We start from the raw sequence: 19,466 nt of genomic DNA on the forward strand, positions 1-19,466 counted from the left end.
TTGGGACTCGATGTTTTTTACTATTATTATCAATATTTAAAACCATTCATACTTTTTCGGAATACATATCATTCATTTATTTAAATTATATATGAATATATTTTTAAAGATAGTTTGTTTAATAGAAAGGTTAAAAGCAAATTTTTTATGTGAAACAAATTTTTATAACATTATAAATGTCTTCCACTTCAGATCAATTAATGCACCTTTACTGAATAAAAGTATATTAAAAAATGTTTGATCTGTACTGTGTACTTTACTGCTTATTTAATTTGATAATGTGATGATTGTGTGTGTTGCAGTTATTGGTCATGAGAATTACACATGACTTGAGTTCGATGCATTTCTAAGTGTATTTATTTTGCCGTCTGTTTCCACAGGCTACTCTTTTCACACAGCAGGAGAGTAGCTGAGCCTATTTGAGCTGTCTGTTGTGCACTGAACTAAACAGAAACAATTGAAAATAGACTTAACCTATTTATTAACAATTTCTTTTACACTGTATATATTTTATGAAGCAACATAAAGTACAGGAGCAAACTAGTAACACATTATGGAAGGTTACATGCACAAGCACAAGCAGTGCTTTCTCTTCACTTAATCCAGATGTCCACATGATTTCATAACATATTATAGCTTTTGCAATTTGTGAGGATTATTTACGTATGTATGTAAATCTGTTGAATGTAAATTAGATTTCACAACAATTAATTTGTAATAAGACTAAATGGCCAAGATCAAAAACATTGTGTATAAACAATTTTCGCTCAGAAATTGATATTTGCGAATGAAAAGGAACACATTGAATTAAGCATGTAATTTTGAAGTAACACATTTATTTTTTTATTTACATTTTTTTACAGTGTATGATTTAAGGCAGTTATTAGTGCGTGTTACCTAAGAGCCTAAACAGCTTGAATCTCTAACAGTTCTGTTGAAAAGACCAGCTTACGTTGCATTTTGGATGCTGGTATTAACCAGCAAATTTATCTTGGTTTCAACAAAAAAGACCTAATTCAAGAGGCTTCGGTGGTCCACCACCTAGACTCCAAACCATCACTAACCAGATTGTACCAACATGTACCTGCAGGGTGCTATCAATCTGCACTTATTCTCCATCTCTAAACTCTTAAACTTTACCTGGGATGATGAAGTTGAAGGTTCTGTGGCTCATCTGTCACTCACTGCTCAATCTGAAGTTATGGAACCGACTGTCATTGAGTTCTAAGCAGATCTGCAATCTCTCTCTATCCCTCTCTTTTTCTGATTGATGCCATTTTAATTTGTCCCATGCTATGCTCTGGCTGGATTGGAGAGTGCTTATGGGTGGCGTGTCTGGGGCTGAAGTTGCATTGGCGTGGGTGGAGGCTGCCCCGAGCTCCTCTTGGCTGTCTGACTGTGGGCGAACACAGCCATTCGGCTCAAATTCTCATCAGCTCAGCCTTCCATAAGCCAATCAGGAGAACAGTGGATGAAATATACACAAAAAAAATAAAAAAGAGCAACCGTGAGCGGCGTAGAAGAATGAGTATGTGCGTATAGAAGGGAGTGACCGTGGTTTGGTGAAGCGTACGTTCAGTCATCCCTGATCACCATAGACACAGTCACTAGGGAACGTGTTCATACATTCTCACCTGCTGCATGTCAACAGACTTGAATGAGATAGATAATGATTGTAAAGTGTGAGTATGTGTACTGTACTCCTTTCCTTTTTTCTTTCTATCTTTCTTAATATTTCTTTATATTCTTTCTTTCTTTCTTTCTTAATATTTCTTTACATTCAGCAATTATTGTAAACAGACTGTCAGCATTTACTTGAATAGGGCGAGTGTAATTATAATGATTATCAATTAAATTAATTTTCATTAGTGCTGACAAATGATTAATCGCGATAAATGACATCCAAAATAAAAGTTTGTGTACATAATATGCTGTATGTGTGTTCTGTGTATATATATTGTTTATATAAATACCTACACATTCAGTATATGTTTTGATAATATTGTAAATGTATATATTTCTGTTCATACAATTTATATCATATAAATTTTATATAGATTTTATATATGACCATATTTTTCTAAGATATATACCGTACATGCATATGTGTGTATTTATATATACATAATAAATATACAGAGTACATACTCGTATATTATGAAAACAAGAACTTTTATTTTGGAAGTAATTTATCATTTTACAGCACTAATTTTCATTTATATTTAATTTTTAATTTAATTTTAATCCTAGTTTTTTTTAGTAATTTAATGTGTTTTCGTCATTTTTATCAGCATATTTAGTCTTTTATTAGTTCTTAGAAGTACTTCAACTGATTTTTATTTCTGCTTTATTTTTAGTAATTTTAGTTGTTCAATTTAAAGGGGTAGTTCACCCAAAAATTAAAATTCTTTCATTAATTTTTCATCCTCATGTCGTTCCAAACCCGCAAGACATTTATTCATCTTTGGAAAACAAATTAAGATTCTGAAAAAGATTCAATAAACCGAAAAACAATCTAGATCCAGCAATCTCTATACAGGGTTTAGCAAGAGTGGACACAGTGTTGCCAACTTAGCAACTTTGTCGCTAGATTTAGCGAATTTTCAGACCCTTTTAGCGACTTTTTTCCAAAAAAGCGACTAGCGACAAATCTAGTGACTTTTTTTTGACAGACCTTATTTAGTCTCTGAGACTCTCCGGTACTGCCGCACGAGCACGAGCACGAGCTCTCTCTCTCTCCCAGCGCGCGCACACGCCTCTCTTTCAGATAAAAAACTTTCAGATAAAAAAAAGATATTCTGTTGCTTCTAACTCTATTTTACATACAAGTATAGCCGAAATCACAGTACAACCATTGTCTTAATCTTATGTGTATGTGATTTCATTAGACAATGTCGTGAATAGGATTTTAGAGCAGAGATTAACATCTTTGAGAGCTGGTTATGTAGTCTTAATGGACCGCGTTTCAGTCATTATAATATTAATTCCGTCGTCGGACAACAGAAACATTAAAATATAAAAATAAAAAACGTTTTATTGAGAATTTTGGCTGCATTAAAATGCAGTACATGAGCACGGAAAGGGCAAGATAATATGACGCACTTACGTCATGAATATGCTAATTAGCATATGATGTCATCTAGCGGCATTTAGCGACTTTTCAGGCAGGGTTTAGCTACTTTCCACTGAAAGAAGTTGGCAACAGTGGACAGCATACACAAGAAGCAATGAGGCTTCAATGGGCCATACTGCCTTAAAACTCTTATGTCGATATTTTTGTAACTTTCAAAACTCAAATTTTTCCACATTGGAAATTCCTGAAAAGAACATATGTGTTCCAGAAAAACACATAGGCAGAAACATTGTACAGGAGAAACAGAGTTTAAGTTAGCATATTGCTAAGCTAACAGCATGATGCTTTAATAAGTAAAAAGACCGTAATAGTGAATAAATAGTTCATTTGGTTAGAATATTCAACTATAAAACAAGAAAATAGGTTACAATAGTTGAATCTGTTACTTTGTCTACAATTTTGGCTAAACTTTTATCACAGAGCTTGTCGCTGTCTATTTTAGTTTTGCATTCTCTGTGAAAGATACTATGCGCGCGATGATGTCTTACCTCACTTTACTGACTGTATGTTGGGTCTTTGATGCCTTAAAATGCTGTCTAGTTTGTCAGCACACTAGATTTTGAAACAAAGCTATCGATTTCCCCCCTGCCTCATGCTCATTTCAAAATATGGCGACTTGGTCTTACCAGATATATAAAGTGAATGCAAATAGTATGAACTCCAGTGGTATCATGTCTTCCCCTGTCAGTGTGTTTATGTGTGGTACTCTAAGATGAACTGTGCTGTGCTTGGAGGTATAGGTGTTCTGGTTAAGCCCTGCTTTTTGGGCAGATGGATCATGTATTATGTAAGCACATCTATCCTACTAATGGCCCTTTTAGCTGCCGTGCTGTTCTCCCGAGCAGCTGCCCGCTCCAGAAGACCGTGCGCTCTGATATCAGACAACACACGCGCACACACACACACTAAACAAACGTCCCTCAGGAACCTCGCAATGGTAATTGTACCGAGCCTAGTGGCTCTATGGGGGCTGCGTGCTGCCCCGCGGGGATTCGTAGCTGTAATCACACCTCTGCAGCAGCTCCCTTTACAGACAGCATTGAAATAATGCAGCCCACACATACGCTGCTGTACTGAAAGACATGAAGTGTTGGAGGAGTTGGATGGCAAGTTTACTGGAACAAAACAAGAGGGAGAAAGTTGTTAGACTCTCTACTCTCCTCCAAGGAAATCTCTCTCTCATTCACCGACATTACAAAGTAAAATTTAAAACAAAAAGTGACGTGACATACAGCCAAATATGGTGACTCATTCTCTGAATTCGTGCTCTGCATTTAACCCATCCAAAGTGCACACACACAGCAGTGAACACACACACACACATACACACACACACACTAGTCGGCAGAAATTTATGCTGCGGCACCCAGGGATCAGTTGGGGGTTTAGTGCCTTGCTCAAGGGCACCTCAGTCGTGGTATTGCTAGCCCGAGACTCAAACCCACAACCTTAGGGTTATGAGTCAAACTCTCTAACTATTAGGCCACTTAATGTTGACTTCCCCAACATTAACCACCCTGGATTCGAACCTACAACCTGTTCTGAACCAGCAGCTTAGCAGAGTGCGCCATTAAGTCGATGCAACAACATGCATAGTGATGTGAATGCAATTTCACAGTTAATTGTGTGATGAAGGCATGCTGTCCCCCCTAAAGGCATCACCTGACTGCTGGAATGCATGGAGCCATGGCGGTGGGTCACGTGGTTGATCAGGTGGTCCTCGGCCGCCAGTTTCTCTCATGATCAACACACAAATACACAATTACTGCAGCCCTCAAAGGGGGAACGTGAGGGGAAAAGTTTCTTGAGAATCAATGATGTGTTTGTTCACTGTCTCTGCTGGCTGGGTTGACGTTAGATCATGAGGCTTCTTGAGGAACAACCAGCTCTTTGGAGTTTGGTGACTGACCAAAGTTCTACTGTACCAGAGTGTGTGGATGTGTGTTCACTTTAGAAAGTGTTTGTATTTTAGTTATTTTTAGTTAATACTGTAAAAGAGGAGAAGTGCAAAAAGAATGATTGTTTTCAAACAGGTTTCCTCCAACATGCCACCTGTCTGCCATTGGTTGGATTAACAGGTTAGCCTTGCCCCAAACTCACACCATTGTTTAAGCTGATGTTATGTCAAGCTGGTGATATACCAAAAATGGCATAGACAGCGATTTAAATAAAAATCAATTAATGCAAAGTGTAATTTGCCGGTCAGTACATTGTTTTAATGTAGACTATTTCAAAGATTTTATGTTTACAGAGGCTGCATTTATTTGATCAAATAAATATAGCAAAAAGAGAAATATTGTGAAGTATCACAATTTTAAGTAACTGATTTCTATCTGAATTTTAAAAAAAATGTAATTTATTCCTGTGATGTCAAAGCTGCGTTTTCAGTATCATTACTCCACTCTTCATTGTCTCACGATTCTTCAGAAATCATTTTAATATTTTGATTTGTTGTTTAAGTAACATTTCTTATATCAATGTTTAAAACTATTTTGCTGCTTAATATTGCTTAATGCTTCTTAATGTAACTATAATGCACAATGATATTTTGCAATATATTTATCAGGGTTTTTTTATTTAAAGGGAAAAAAAGCACTTATTGATGACACTTATCTTGAAAATGTTTTTTTTTGTTTGTTTGTTTTTTTATAAACGTACTGACACCAAACTTTTAAATGGTATTGTAGACTTTTTTTTTCTTTATCCATAGGCAACATACAAACTGACTAATATTCTAATAATAAATAAATAGAAAGAAAGAAATAAATACATTGACACAATACATGCATATATATATATATACATACATGCATACATTTATAAATAAATAGTTTTATTTAAAATATATGGAAATTGAATATTTTATGTATTAACTTTCAACTATCTTATTTTTCCATGTCATTTTACAGCTGCATCATCCAATGAAAATGAGGAGAGAGTGTTCCGCGAGCGGATGCGTCCACGCAAACGTCAGGGAGCTGTCCGGAGGCGCGTCCATCAGGTCAACGGTCACAAGTTCATGGCCACCTACCTGAGACAGCCCACCTACTGCTCCCACTGCAGAGATTTCATCTGGTAGGACCTCAGCGCCACTCGCCTGTCACCCTTTATCTCATTCACTACAGCTACGTCTATCCAGGACTACCTTACTACCTGTAATTTTCCAAGACGATGCGTAATGACACCTGATGCTTATCACAGGCACCCCTTAGCTGCTTATTTTCAACAAAAGAGTTTTTGAAAGGAATATTAATATTGAAAGCAATTTAGATTGACTGTGTGCTTATGTGGAGGAGGGCCTAACGGGATGCATTCATATATTAGACAGATGTTTAACTCTCTTACTCCCTGTAGAGTAATAACTGTTAGGTCTAACTATTTGCATACCTGGTGAATAGTGCATCTGTGTGGCTCCACACAATGCTGCTTGTTGCTGCTGACACAATCAGCTATAGATGCAGTGTCTGTGTTGTAACACAACGATTCCTCTGCTGGTCAGAAACAGAATTGCACAACATTACTGAATGCTGTTTAACACATTTATTTCTCTCTGTTTCTGCAGGGGTGTATTGGGGAAGCAGGGGTATCAGTGTCAGGGTGAGTAAGACTCTTCGCTTATATACAATGACAGTAAAATCAATTATAATCTTTCCTCATTTGATAATCCTATCTCTTTCAGTGTGTACCTGTGTGGTCCATAAGAGATGCCATGAGCTCATTATAACAAAATGCGCTGGCTTGAAGAAACAGGAAGACACTCCTGAAGAGGTCAGTTCTACATTCTTGCTCTCTCATGCTATGTTTGAGTTTGCATGATTGTTTTGTTTTCTGAAGTATGAATACTACACATTATGACCTAATACGTTTGCCAGTATGTTCACAATTATCACAACAGAAAATAATGTGAGGGATACGGTTTCCCAGAATACGATGCACTTATCTTGACCTTCTTTTTTACAGTGTGACAAATTATATCAGTCGCATTCTTCTTTCTTCTCATTTTTTACTTAAACTTTTGTTAAAATGTAGTTGTTGTGGTAGCGGCACTCCAAACATAAAATAACATAATGAGATAATGTGACAGCATTTTGTCAATCTACTGTAGGAAAATCACGAGGACTTAAAATTTTAAATATTTATGAATAATTTGTAATTAGACACTTTTTTTTAAAATACATTTTAGGTTGTGTACTGTACAGTGTATACTGTGTTGTTTTTCAGTATGCTAGTATATATATATATATATATATATATATGTGTGTGTGTGTGTGTGTGTGTGTGTGTGTGTGTATATATATATATATATATATATATATATATGTGTGTGTGTGTGTGTGTGTGTATATATATATATATATATATATATATATGTGTGTGTGTGTGTATATATATATATTTACTTTTCTTTTTTATATTCCAGTTTCAGTAATTGTAGTACTTTGGCTTAAACTTATTTTATTTCAGTTATTTGCCAAGGCAACATTTTTTTTAATTAACCTTGAATTTTTCGGTTTTAGTTATTCCCATCTAATATTTATTTTCAGCTTTATTTAAATGAAATCATGAACAAATTTAGTTAACTAATAATGAAGCCAGATTTTTCACTGTTTTAGTTAACAACACTGAGCCTCATGTGCCTAAAACTACTAAAACCTCTGCGGTATCAGTTGGATTGTGGGTACTGTGGCATGAATGATGTTTTGTTTTTACAGGTTGGCTCCCAGCGCTTCAGTGTAAACATTCCACACATGTTCAGCATTCATAATTACAAAGTCCCTACCTTCTGCGACCACTGTGGCTCCTTACTTTGGGGACTGATGCGGCAAGGCCTGCAGTGCAAAGGTAAGTGTTGTGAAAAATCATTTTGTTCAAGAATCTAACGTCATTGCCATGTATTCATTTCCATCTTATCGCCTGTTTTCAGCCTGTAAAATGAATGTCCATCGGCGCTGTGAAAGTAATGTAGCTCCTAGCTGTGGTGTCGATGCCAGAAAAATTGCTAAAGTGCTATCTGATCTTGGGGTGACACCAGATAAGATCTCCAACAGCACCCAGCGCAGGAAAAAGGTGAGCGGTCGAAATATCTGAGGAATGTGAGGAGGCCAGATTGGACCATGGGTTGATGCAGTAATGTGATGTAAAGGATTAGATGAGAAAGGCATTTAAATATTAAAAACATTAGTAATGATATTAAAAATGTTCTCTCTTTAGTTGACTCCAGGGCAGGACCCTCAGCAACCCATAACAGAAGCGCCCTCATCAGAGGAATCTGACCGATGCAAATCAGCTCCTACTTCACCTTGCGAGCAGGGTACAAAGTTACACACACTCTCACACTCTCTGCAGTCTTATTCTTTCATTACTACATATTCATCATTTATTTGCACACTTAATGGGATAGTTATTCCAAAAAGGAATATGCTGTCATTTATTGTTTTAAATCTGTATGTTTTTTTGTGTACCCGTACAGGTTTAGAGTGTGAGTAAATTATGGCAGAATTATTATTTTTGAAATAATTATTCCTTTAAGCCTAATATTTATGTTTGTCTGTTCATAGCGGAGCTTGCAGAACTGGAGAACATCCGCAAGGCCCTTTCATTCGGCCAGGAGCACAAGTCTTCGTCCTCTTCCACAAGCAGCGGCGTTCAGAGCACAGCGATCGAGGGCCGGGAGAATGGAGATGTAAAGACTGTCCAGACGAAGAGGATGAGTCTCACCGACTTCTCATTCATCAAAGTGCTGGGCAAAGGCAGCTTTGGCAAGGTGAGTGTTTTTCACAAATCACTACTTTTCAGATTTGGTTTATGAATCAACATCTTTACCTTGCCCTTTCTATGCTGTAGGTGATGCTGGCAGAGCTGAAAGACACAGATGAGGTTTACGCTGTAAAAGTATTGAAGAAAGACGTCATCCTTCAAGATGATGATGTGGACTGCACTTTGACAGAGAAACGCATTCTAGCCCTGGCTAGAAAACATCCCTATCTAACCCAGCTATTCTGCTGCTTCCAGACAAAGGTAAAACAGTCACTAAACCCAGATCTGATTTCTTGCTAATCCAGACTCAAGATTAAATACTTGAGACCTACCTTCATAACATTCCAAATGCAGTATTCATTTATTTCTACCCGTGAAATAAGTGAGATTTTAGACATTTTAGAGTTATGTTGGCCATAGCATAAAAGTGGATGAATTTATACTGTAAAGTTCCAAAATAGAACTTCATGCATTGGTTCATAGCTCTATGCAATAATTCATAGTTCATCGAACTTTTATACCTCATTCCTAGTCTTCTGAAGCTATACAATAACCGTATGTTTGTAAACTAACCAAAAATGTATTTAAAGTATTATTAAAAATATTGCAGTCTACAATAAAGTTTAGTTAATGCATTAGATATCATGAACTAACAAGAAATGGATTTATTCTACAAGGCTACTGTTTATTTCTATAGACACTACCATTCAGGAGTTAAGATTTATAATATTTGTGATTATTTTTGAAAGAAATCTCTTATTACTCACTTTGTTTGTATTTATTTTATCACAAATACAGTAAAAACTAAAATATTTTAAAATGTTTCATTTCAAAACTTTTGAACTGTAGTGTATGATAATGAAGTTTTAACATTCGAAGCTCATTGCACCAAATGCATTAACTGATGTTCACAAATCGAAACTTGTAAAGTTTTATGGAAATATCACGTACAAATCTCAATGTTTTCTCATAATCCAGCAGATGGCAGAGCCACACGTTATGACTTTATCAGGATTTCACTGCTAATACCAGACTTTGTCCAGCAGGTGGCAGTGTGGCCTCTTTCTGATGGCTAATGTGTGTTTAGAGCATGTATTGTAATGTGGTTTTAAGGTGACAGTCTGTTGAGTTGTTTGAAACTGATTAAAATATAGAGAGGTCAGTTGAGGTTATGAAACCTTTAGCACTTTAAAGTGGTTTAGGATCCTACAAAGTGCCTGTTTTTATTTTCCAAGTAAAAAAAATGACACCAGCGTGTGAATTAAAAATTGCTGAAATGTGTCCAGTAAGTTAACTTCTTTGAATTTCTTTTAATCACATAAACTTCTGTACACAACTGTATTTACGGCTAGGGAAGGTGAGTTAAAGTGGTACTCGTTCTGTCAATGAATTGTGCTCATTAAAGACTCTGACATCCTTTTACCCACGCTTTTATCACTCTCATCTTCTGTCTCTTTTCCCCGTACTTCTCTATTTTGCACTTTCACTTCTTTCCGTCTCTTGTTCAGCTTCCCCTCCCATGCCCCAGTTACACTCACAGTGATATCTAGTGTCCTCATTTCTCTTTTTACCACCCCCTCTTTCTCTCTCCTCTCATTCTCATTTGCCCACATCTGAGAACACACACACACACACACACACACACACACAAAAAAAAGAGTACAATACAAGAGAGGCAAAAACGAAGGGTTGGAGGCAGTAGCAGTGCGGGAAAGGGGCAGAAAGAAGAAGGAAGATGTGATTTTGGGGGAAAGAGTTGTGTACTCTTTTTGAACTGCTGCCTCTGGTTTTAATCAGCTTTGGGATCACAGCCATATTCTTATCAACTGTAATTACGCTGCAGAAATGTAAATAACATTACACAACTGTTTCTGATGAGGCCTGTTGGGACTGCGGGCATGCATGCTTCTGCAGATGAAAAAATGGCCAAAAGAAGGGGCCTTATAGAAGGACCATGAGGAGGATTGGGAAAAAGAGAGAGGCAGAAAGAAGGAGGGAGGGTTAGCTCATGCTGGAGCAATTCACTGGGACTTTAAAACGACAGATAAACAAAGTACTCGTTCATCCTAAAATGAAAGCTCTGTCATCGTCTACTCGCCCTCATGTGACTTGTCACCTGTTATGATTATTTGATTTATTATTATTATATTACTAATAATATAGTATGTTATATCAAAATTGTACCTAACTGTCAGTGAAAAAGAATTAGCCTAGTGATTTTTAACAAATATAAAAAACATGACTATTATATTGAAATGTGTTTTATGTATTAATGAGTAATATATAATATGAAAACTGTATCTTAAGTTCCAATAATAAATATTAAATACTAATTTAAATAATTAATAAATTAAATAATAACTCATATTATTATATTATAATATTATATTAAAAACGTTAATTAAATTCTGATAAAAATAAAGAATTAAAAACTGCTATTAATACATATAAATTATGACATTATATTATATTATATTATTTTTTATTATATTAGCTCTGTTATTGTTTAAAAATTACTATATGTCTGGCTTAAAATGAACCAAAAATAAGACACATCATTACTAGCATCAGCAATATATGAAAAAAAAGTTTATTATTTAATTATCATTTATTCAACTTATTAATATATGTTCATTTATTGAACGTATTAATACATTTTAACTTTCAACCTATTTTGGGTTCATTTTAAGCAAGAAAGTGTAGGAGGTCTCGGATATGACATATGTCTGAAAACTAACAGGAAGTGAGTGAAGTCAAGTCAAGGCAAGTCACCTTTATTTCTATAGTGCTTTACACGATACAGCTAGTTTTTTTTTTTAGTTTTTTATTTAGGATGAATTCAAGTAGCATCGAAAGGGAAGTAGTAAGATCATTCCACCAGCCAGGAATGGTGAACGAGAATGTTCTGGAAAGTGATTTTGAGTCTCTCTGGGAAGGTACCCTGAGGCTTTGCTCACTAGTGGATCTCAGACTTCTGGAGGAGATGTAGATTTGTAGTAGTGAGTGGAAGTAGGCGGGTGCTGAGCCTGTGGCTGTTCTGTATGCAAGCATCAGTGTCTTGAACTTGATGCGAGCTGCAGCCGGTAGATAACTTCCCAACACTCAGAGGGAATGTACAGCTACAGGCGTGTAAGAAGAATTATTTGAGTGGGCAGAGAAATGGTGGTTTGTCACAATTATAGACAGTGTGCTAGACATGAGTGTGTTCTTCACTCCCAGCTGAGGACAGACACAGATAAGGTCATTATCACAGCTCACTGCTCACATTTCTAGCACTGTAGCAACCCAGAAGCCCTTGGATGCCCCTTCCCTTCGCTACTGTAAAGTGATCTAGACTCTAGACTCAGTGAACCTGTGGCATGATGTTTTACTGTTCAATGCAGTTACATATAATTACTGAGATGAACAAAGGCCCAAGATCTAGATTGGTTCACATTCGTTTTCTTTGAGATCTCTTGCACTCATTCTTTATTTCTTTAATATCTCATTTGTCTTTATTAGAGTGAAATAAGACATGCCGATCACTCTCTTCTTGATTTGTATTATTGTCATGTATGTAAAAGTTTTTGTCTTCTGCCTTTGTACAGTTCATGTGGAGCACTCACTCATTTTCCATCCAAAGGAAGAAAAAGTTGATTTGAGCCTCATTTTCTTTCTTCCAACTCCCCTCTCTCCATGTCTTGCTTGTATCTCATTTTCTTTCTCTCTCTCTCTTTCCAGAGTAGATTGATGAGTTGAATTCACTCTTAAAACTCTGAACAATGTTGTAGTGCAGCCAAACCTAAGCTCAAATTTCTGCTGGGCATGACAAAATCTCTCCTTCTTTCATCATCCACCTTTTGCCCTTTCTCAATCCATCTTTCGATCTGTAGTGTTCTCAATTCTCACTTGTTTTTACATCAGTCTGTTAGACTGCTGGCTCTGTATATATTAGTTTAGTTTTTTTTTGTAAAATGTGCACCTTATTCAAAGTCATTATAAAGCCTTTTCAGAAATAAAAGCTGCAGGACACTCCCTTGTTTTAAAGGTCTATATTTCCCTACAGTTTTCAGCAAACCTTTCTCTTAATGGGCAGAATAAAGATGATTCAGAAATAAATTCTGAATCATCAGTTCTTCTGATGTTCCTTCACGTTTATATCATGCTATAACTCGAAATAAAGAGGAAAAACACATTAATGATTTGTATTTTGTGATAATTCAATTCAATTGAATTCAAGTTTATTTGTATAGCGCTTTTTACAATACAAATCGTTACAAAGCAACTTTACAGAAAATTATGTTTCTACAATATTTAGTAGTAGCTAGTAGTTTGTGCACGTTTGACAGGATTTTAGAGAAAAAATATATATATATATTAATAATAATAATACAAGACGTAGTCATCTAGACAATGAACTATCAATATTATTAATTAATAGTAATTATATGATGCAGTCACACATGTAGCAATAATTGTTAGTTCTGTTTGTTGATTCAAGGTTAGGATCATCTGGGGTCCTCTGAGGGTCAGCATCATCTCTTCTCAGGTGTTCTGGATCCAGACTGGAGCTTGTGTAAATCCTAGTTACCACGGGATGTAAATCCCGTGGCAAAACATAGAAACAAAATAGAGACATCATTAGCATAGCTGCTGATCCAACAAAGTAAAATTAGTTTAACCCAAGCTAAAGAATAAAAATGCAGATGCAACTACACTCACAATTTAAGAGATACATTATTCGAATGCTTGGCGAAAGACATGCGTTTTTAATCTAGATTTAAACAGAGAGAGTGTGTCTGAACCCCGAACATTATCAGGAAGGCTATTCCAGAGTTTGGGAGCCAAATGTGAAAAAGCTCTACCTCCTTTAGTGGACTTTGCTATCCTAGGAACTACCAAAAGTCCAGCGTTTTGTGACCTTAGGGTGCGTGATGGGTTGTAGCGTGGTAGAAGGCTAGTTAGGTACGCAGGAGCTAAACCATTTAGGGCCTTATAGGTAAGTAATGATAATTTGTAACTGATACGGAACTTAATAGGTAGCCAGTGCAGAGACTGTAAAATTGGGGTAATATGATCATATTTTTTTGACCTGGTAAGGACTCTAGCTGCTGCATTTTGGACTACCTGTAGCTTGTTTATTGATGAAGCAGGACAACCACCTAGAAGTGCATTACAATAGTCCAGTCTAGAGGTCATAAATGCATGAACTAGCTTTTCTGCATCAGAAACAGATAACATGTTTCGTAGCTTGGCAATGTTTCTAAGATGGAAGAATGCAGTTTTTGTAACACTGGAAATATGATTTTCAAAAGACAATTTGCTGTCCAATATAACACCCAGATTTCTGACTGTAGAGGAAGTAACAGTAAATCCGTCTAGCTGCAGATTGTAATCTACAAGATTCTGTGTGGTGTTTTTTTGGTCCAATAATTAATATCTCTGTCTTATCCGAATTTAATTGGAGAAAATTATTTGTCATCCAATCTTTTACATTTTTAACACACTCTGTTAGCTTAGATAATTGGGAAGTTTCATCTGGTCTCGTTGAGATATATAGCTGAGTATCATCAGCATAACAGTGGAAGCTAATTCCGTATTTTCTAATAATATTACCAAGGGGCAACATGTATATTGAAAATAGAAGGGGACCTAGGACGGATCCTTGTGGCACTCCATATTTTACTGATGATAAATGAGATGACACCCCATTTAGGGTGATAAAACTGACAGAATTTTGAAGCTGAGCTGTTAAATTAAAAGTAAATTTTGGCACTAAAACGGCGTCTCAAATAAGAACAAAATTTATTGGAAATAGTTTTTTTTTGTAAAATATGAACGGTCTTTATTTTCAAAATTTAATGCATGCTTACTGAATAAAATGGTAGTGTAATAATGTTTTAGCATACTTATTTAGCTAAACACTGTTGCCACAGTAAGTACTACTGCAGATTGTACAGTACAGCTTTAATCCCACACAGATTTGGTGAAGTTGTTGAGTTGTGTATGTCTATACCCATAGGCTTTCGCTAATGTAGATAACAGGCCTGATCATGCTTGTCTGCTGTATGTCTGTTTTGTGTTTTCAGCACGGGTTTGTCAGAAGCGTCCTGCACCTGCAGTGTTTAGAAAATAAGCCATTGAAAATGTTTTTCATAACATGTTATATAAGCATGGATGAGACTAAACAGACGTTTCCTTACACCACCCGTCTGTTATAGCATGTATATGCAACTGCCCTGCATGAAACACACACATACACTATAATTCCAGATGTAACGATACAACTTTTCTGTGTTCATGACACAAAGATATCAAAAAGTCGTCTTGTAAGCAAACAAAAGCAGAGGTAGTTTTGACTTACCCAAATGGGGCAGTACTGTATCTGCTATCTTCCAATCAGAGCTGCTGTCTTGTGGTCCAGCCCAAACGGAAGAAACTATTTGTTCATTTCTAATTAGGGGCAGGAAATGTTTGTTCATATTGGATTGGGTGGGCCTCCTTCAGATTTCTTGGCACATTTACACAAACTATTTAAGCATCCTGTTTAAATTCCTCCTCTCTGAATAAAGAACAATGTACACAGAAGTGGGCTTTTGTATACTTATATAAGAGGACTACTTTGTTCATCAGAAGTCAAGTCTTAAAATGATTTTTGTCAGTGAGCGAAAGTGAAGTTTGGCAGTGTGAAATTTCTGACAGAATTTCATTATGTATACTGTATTAAATACCAACCACCAAAATTAAGATGTATTTAATATACCTATATCCTGATTGATTTAGTACACTGTTCAACATTTCTCTGCATAATGCTTAATGAGCATAACATTGGCACAAAATAAAAAGGTCCTTTCATGTCAAAGTACTTAGGGTTTTGTTCAAATTCTAATAAACTTAAAGGGGTCAAATGATGAGTTTTCCTTTCTCTTTGGAGTGTTACAAGCTGTTCGTGAATAGATAAGATCCCTAAAGTTGCAAAGACTAAAGTCTTAAATCCAAAGAAATATTCTTTATAAAAGTTAAGACTCATCCACGCCCTCCTAAAATGCCTTGTTTAAACACGCCCGACATGTCTACATCACAATGTGGGAAGATTTGCATAACACTGCACAAATGTTTACACAAAGAAAAAAGGCGTAACTGTGTTGTTGCTGCCCCTGCCGCCGCCATGTTGTGAAGGCTGTGTGTTTTTTTTGCGAAAGCAAAAGTACTTTGTTTGGCCTTCCAAAAGAGGACACGACTACAAATCAGTGGTTAAGTAGTATCTACAACACTGTAAAGGTAAAGGTCGAACCAAATATTAAGATGTGTGCAGCACATTTTACGGAGGACTCTTTCCTGATCCTGGGAGAGTAGACTACAATTCTTCTGACTCACAGCCTGTATGTATGTTTGCATATTTTAAGAATTTGGCACTGATGATTCAAACGTGTGCTTTGAGTAGTGTAGAGTAGCGCTTGTTGTTTGTCGTTTCTCCGATCACAAATGCAGACATGTTTTTTTATGCGGCGCGATACGCAATGCGTTAAAAGACTGTAAGAATAAGTCTGTGACGAGTGGGGCGGGGCCGAGAGCCGTGGGAACAGAGTAAGGCCGGTGGAGTGATTTGGAAATGAGCGACACCTGCGCCACTCACCGGTTTCGAGTCCCACGGAGGAGATCGGAAGGATACAAGACGAACTTTCTGCCGGCCGCCCGCGATGTGGCCGGAGCCTGCTGCCATCTGCCAAGAATGGGGAGGAGCAGGGAACGGGGGAATCCTGCCGGCTGCCCAAACCTGGAGGAGCCGTCACCGTCCACCGGGCTGTGGAGGAGTGTCGTGCCGTCCATCGAGGGCCATCCAGTGCCGCCGCCAGGCACCGCGGAAGAGTTCACACAGCTGTTGGGTGGCCAAGCGGCAGCGATGGGGAGTATGTGATGAGTGGGGTGGGGCTGAGAGCCGTGGGAACGGAGCAAGGCCGATGGAGTGATTTGGAAGTGACACCTGCTCCACTCACTGGTCTCGAATCCCATGGAGGAGATCGGAAGGATACAAAAGAGGAGTGACGACATTGAAGGACGAGAGAGGACCAGGCCTGGATTTTAGTTTGTGTTTTAGTTTTGTTTGTGCGCAGCAGTCGTCCTGATTTGTGTTTTTGTTATTAAAAGCTTTATTTGAATGTCTGCTGGTTCCCGCCTCCTCCACCCCGTGAATGTGAAGTCTTTATATTGTTACTAAGTCATTATAATCAGTAATTATGTTGCCACAGGATGAAACAAATGCCTCAATTGTAATGGGTTTTTATTGGTTTTGTCTCGTCGCCTGTGAGATGGTATCACAGTATGGTAAGGGGTGTAATATTTCCGTCACATGTTTGAGGTATTCAGCCAATCACAATGCACTGGATAGCTGGCCAATCCGAGCACACCTCGCTTTTCAGAATGATGAGCTTTGTAAAAATCAACGCATTTCAGAAATTTGGGGCACAGAGGAGAAACAATAATGTACATTGTGGAAAATAATGTGTTTTTTTAACCTTAAACTGCATAAACACATAAACCAAATGCAGAAAATAATGTTCTTTTTAGCAACATTTAAGCTTGTGGCATGCTGTGATGTATTCTTTTACATCTAAAAGACTTTCAAAAGGTTAGTGATTAATCTCATTAACAAACAAAGAATAATGTATTTTATCCAGATCTTAAAAAAGACACTTGGATGTGGGCGCTTTGAACTTAAGCCAACAAGAAACCACCTAGAAACCCTCAACAACCTCAGAACCCATTCTGAACGTATTAGCAACTGCATACCAACATCCTGCCAACCACTCACTACAAACTAGCATCATGCTGTTGACTTTTGCAATGGCAAGTATTACTTCTGTCCTGTGTGGTTGGTGGAAAATCTAAATATATTGACTCCATAGTCATACAGTATAAGAGATTAGGAGATCATTTAGCAACTAATTTCTGGAATTGGATGATATATGATTTGTTATAATGTATGTCACCTTAAATGAAACTTTGCTCACCCTAAGGTCATCCGCGATTTTGTCGATTGGATGCTTTGCAGTGAATGGGTGCCATCAGAATGACAGTCCAAAGTAATCCACTGACTCCAGTCCATCAATTAATGTCTTGTGAAATGACGAGCTGCGTGTTTCATTAGGTGTTTTAACTGTAAACCATCACCATAATCCATAATAATGCTTCTTTCAGTGAAAAATTTCACCCACTCTCACATCAAAATCAACCAAGAAATTTGTTCAGAATGGTTTTGGAATGTTTTTGCTTGTAATTGGTGCATATTTCTCTCCTGATTCTCCTGAAGATTACTTTTTCACTGAAGAAATCAATATTGTGGATAGAGGACTCATATTTTAGCAAGTTAAAACTGTCTTAATGATGAATTTGTTTACAAACATGTAGCTTTTCGCTACATAGATGGACTGGAGTCGTGTGAATTTCATGTGGATTATTTGTTGTGCTTCTATCAGCTATATTAATTCATTCTGATGGCACCTATTAACTGCAGAGAATCCACTGGTGATCAAGTAATGCAAAATCCTGGAGCGTGAGTAAAGTTTCAGTAAATAAAATTTTTTTGGTGTTCTATTCCTTTAAAAAAAGACTTAAGGTAGTTATCTTGAGTGTATTCATTTTTTGTTTCTTTATAATCGCTGGACCTTTGCTGTGTGGTTAGCAGCACTTAAGTTTTCTTGTGAGTTGGAGGATGTGTGTGACCAAACTGGAGCCTTTTGGACCCATGAATCAGCGGTACGTCTGGCGTAAAAAAAATCACCATGATCAAACATGGAGGTGGACATGGGTTTTTTTGCTGCTGCAGGAAGTGGAAATCTTGACCGCATGAAGGACATAATAGATTAAAGTATAGGAGAGAATTGAATGCCTTATATATAATAATTCGTATAAAAATACTATAAGTCTATGGCATGTCCTGGTGTAGAGCTTATAGCCAGGTAAATGTTAAACTCTGCAGGATTCCGTATAGCTTTACCAGAATTGCTTATCTCTGAATTGGGGACTGTTTTATCATAAGGCCTATATAAAAGATCTCCACTTCCTGATCATAAATGATGTGGAAAAAGAGAATGAGGTGTGTTTTATAAGATGTTTATGCAGTTTTTAAATTGATATGCCCTTTTCCTAAAATATTGAATAGGAACACAAACATCCCAAACATTTCTTTCTTATTTTTTTTTATTAGTTACAAGAAATGTTTCCTATGGTGTGAGTCAGAAAGTGTAATCAAGTAAGCATATTTTTTAGCTCTATTGTTTGTGCATTGGCATGTGCAGTGCTCAACTGTTATCTGTTGTTACTGGGTGTGGGGTCAGTTCTATTAATATCACCTCTGTCTTTTTATCTTCTTTTTTTGTTATTTCTTTGTCTCTCTAGGATCGGTTATTCTTTGTTATGGAGTATGTGAACGGAGGAGACCTGATGTTTCAGATCCAGCGCTCACGAAAGTTTGATGAAACTCGTTCCCGTTTCTACGCAGCTGAGGTCACATCTGCGCTTATGTTCCTGCATCAACACGGTGTCATCTACAGGTATACACACCTGCAGTAAAAATCAACAGACAATGCTGTCACAG

General features: G+C 36.9%; 1 protein-coding gene across 1 annotated transcript in view; it reads left to right on the forward strand.

The window, feature by feature from the left end:
• The window catches only part of LOC132122252 (protein kinase C epsilon type-like), a 77,736-nt gene that overhangs the window by 30,901 nt on the left and 27,369 nt on the right, over positions 1-19,466 (forward strand). The window contains exons 3-11 of the mRNA XM_059532290.1: positions 6,043-6,208; positions 6,696-6,730; positions 6,813-6,901; positions 7,846-7,975; positions 8,058-8,200; positions 8,345-8,444; positions 8,692-8,897; positions 8,978-9,151; positions 19,268-19,422. Of these exons, the coding sequence (XP_059388273.1) occupies positions 6,043-6,208; positions 6,696-6,730; positions 6,813-6,901; positions 7,846-7,975; positions 8,058-8,200; positions 8,345-8,444; positions 8,692-8,897; positions 8,978-9,151; positions 19,268-19,422 (1,198 nt within the window). The remainder of the gene's footprint in view (positions 1-6,042; positions 6,209-6,695; positions 6,731-6,812; positions 6,902-7,845; positions 7,976-8,057; positions 8,201-8,344; positions 8,445-8,691; positions 8,898-8,977; positions 9,152-19,267; positions 19,423-19,466) is intronic.

The sequence above is a fragment of the Carassius carassius genome, chromosome 40, assembly GCF_963082965.1.
Source record: "Carassius carassius chromosome 40, fCarCar2.1, whole genome shotgun sequence".
In the NCBI taxonomy this organism is placed as follows: Eukaryota; Metazoa; Chordata; class Actinopteri; order Cypriniformes; family Cyprinidae; genus Carassius; species Carassius carassius.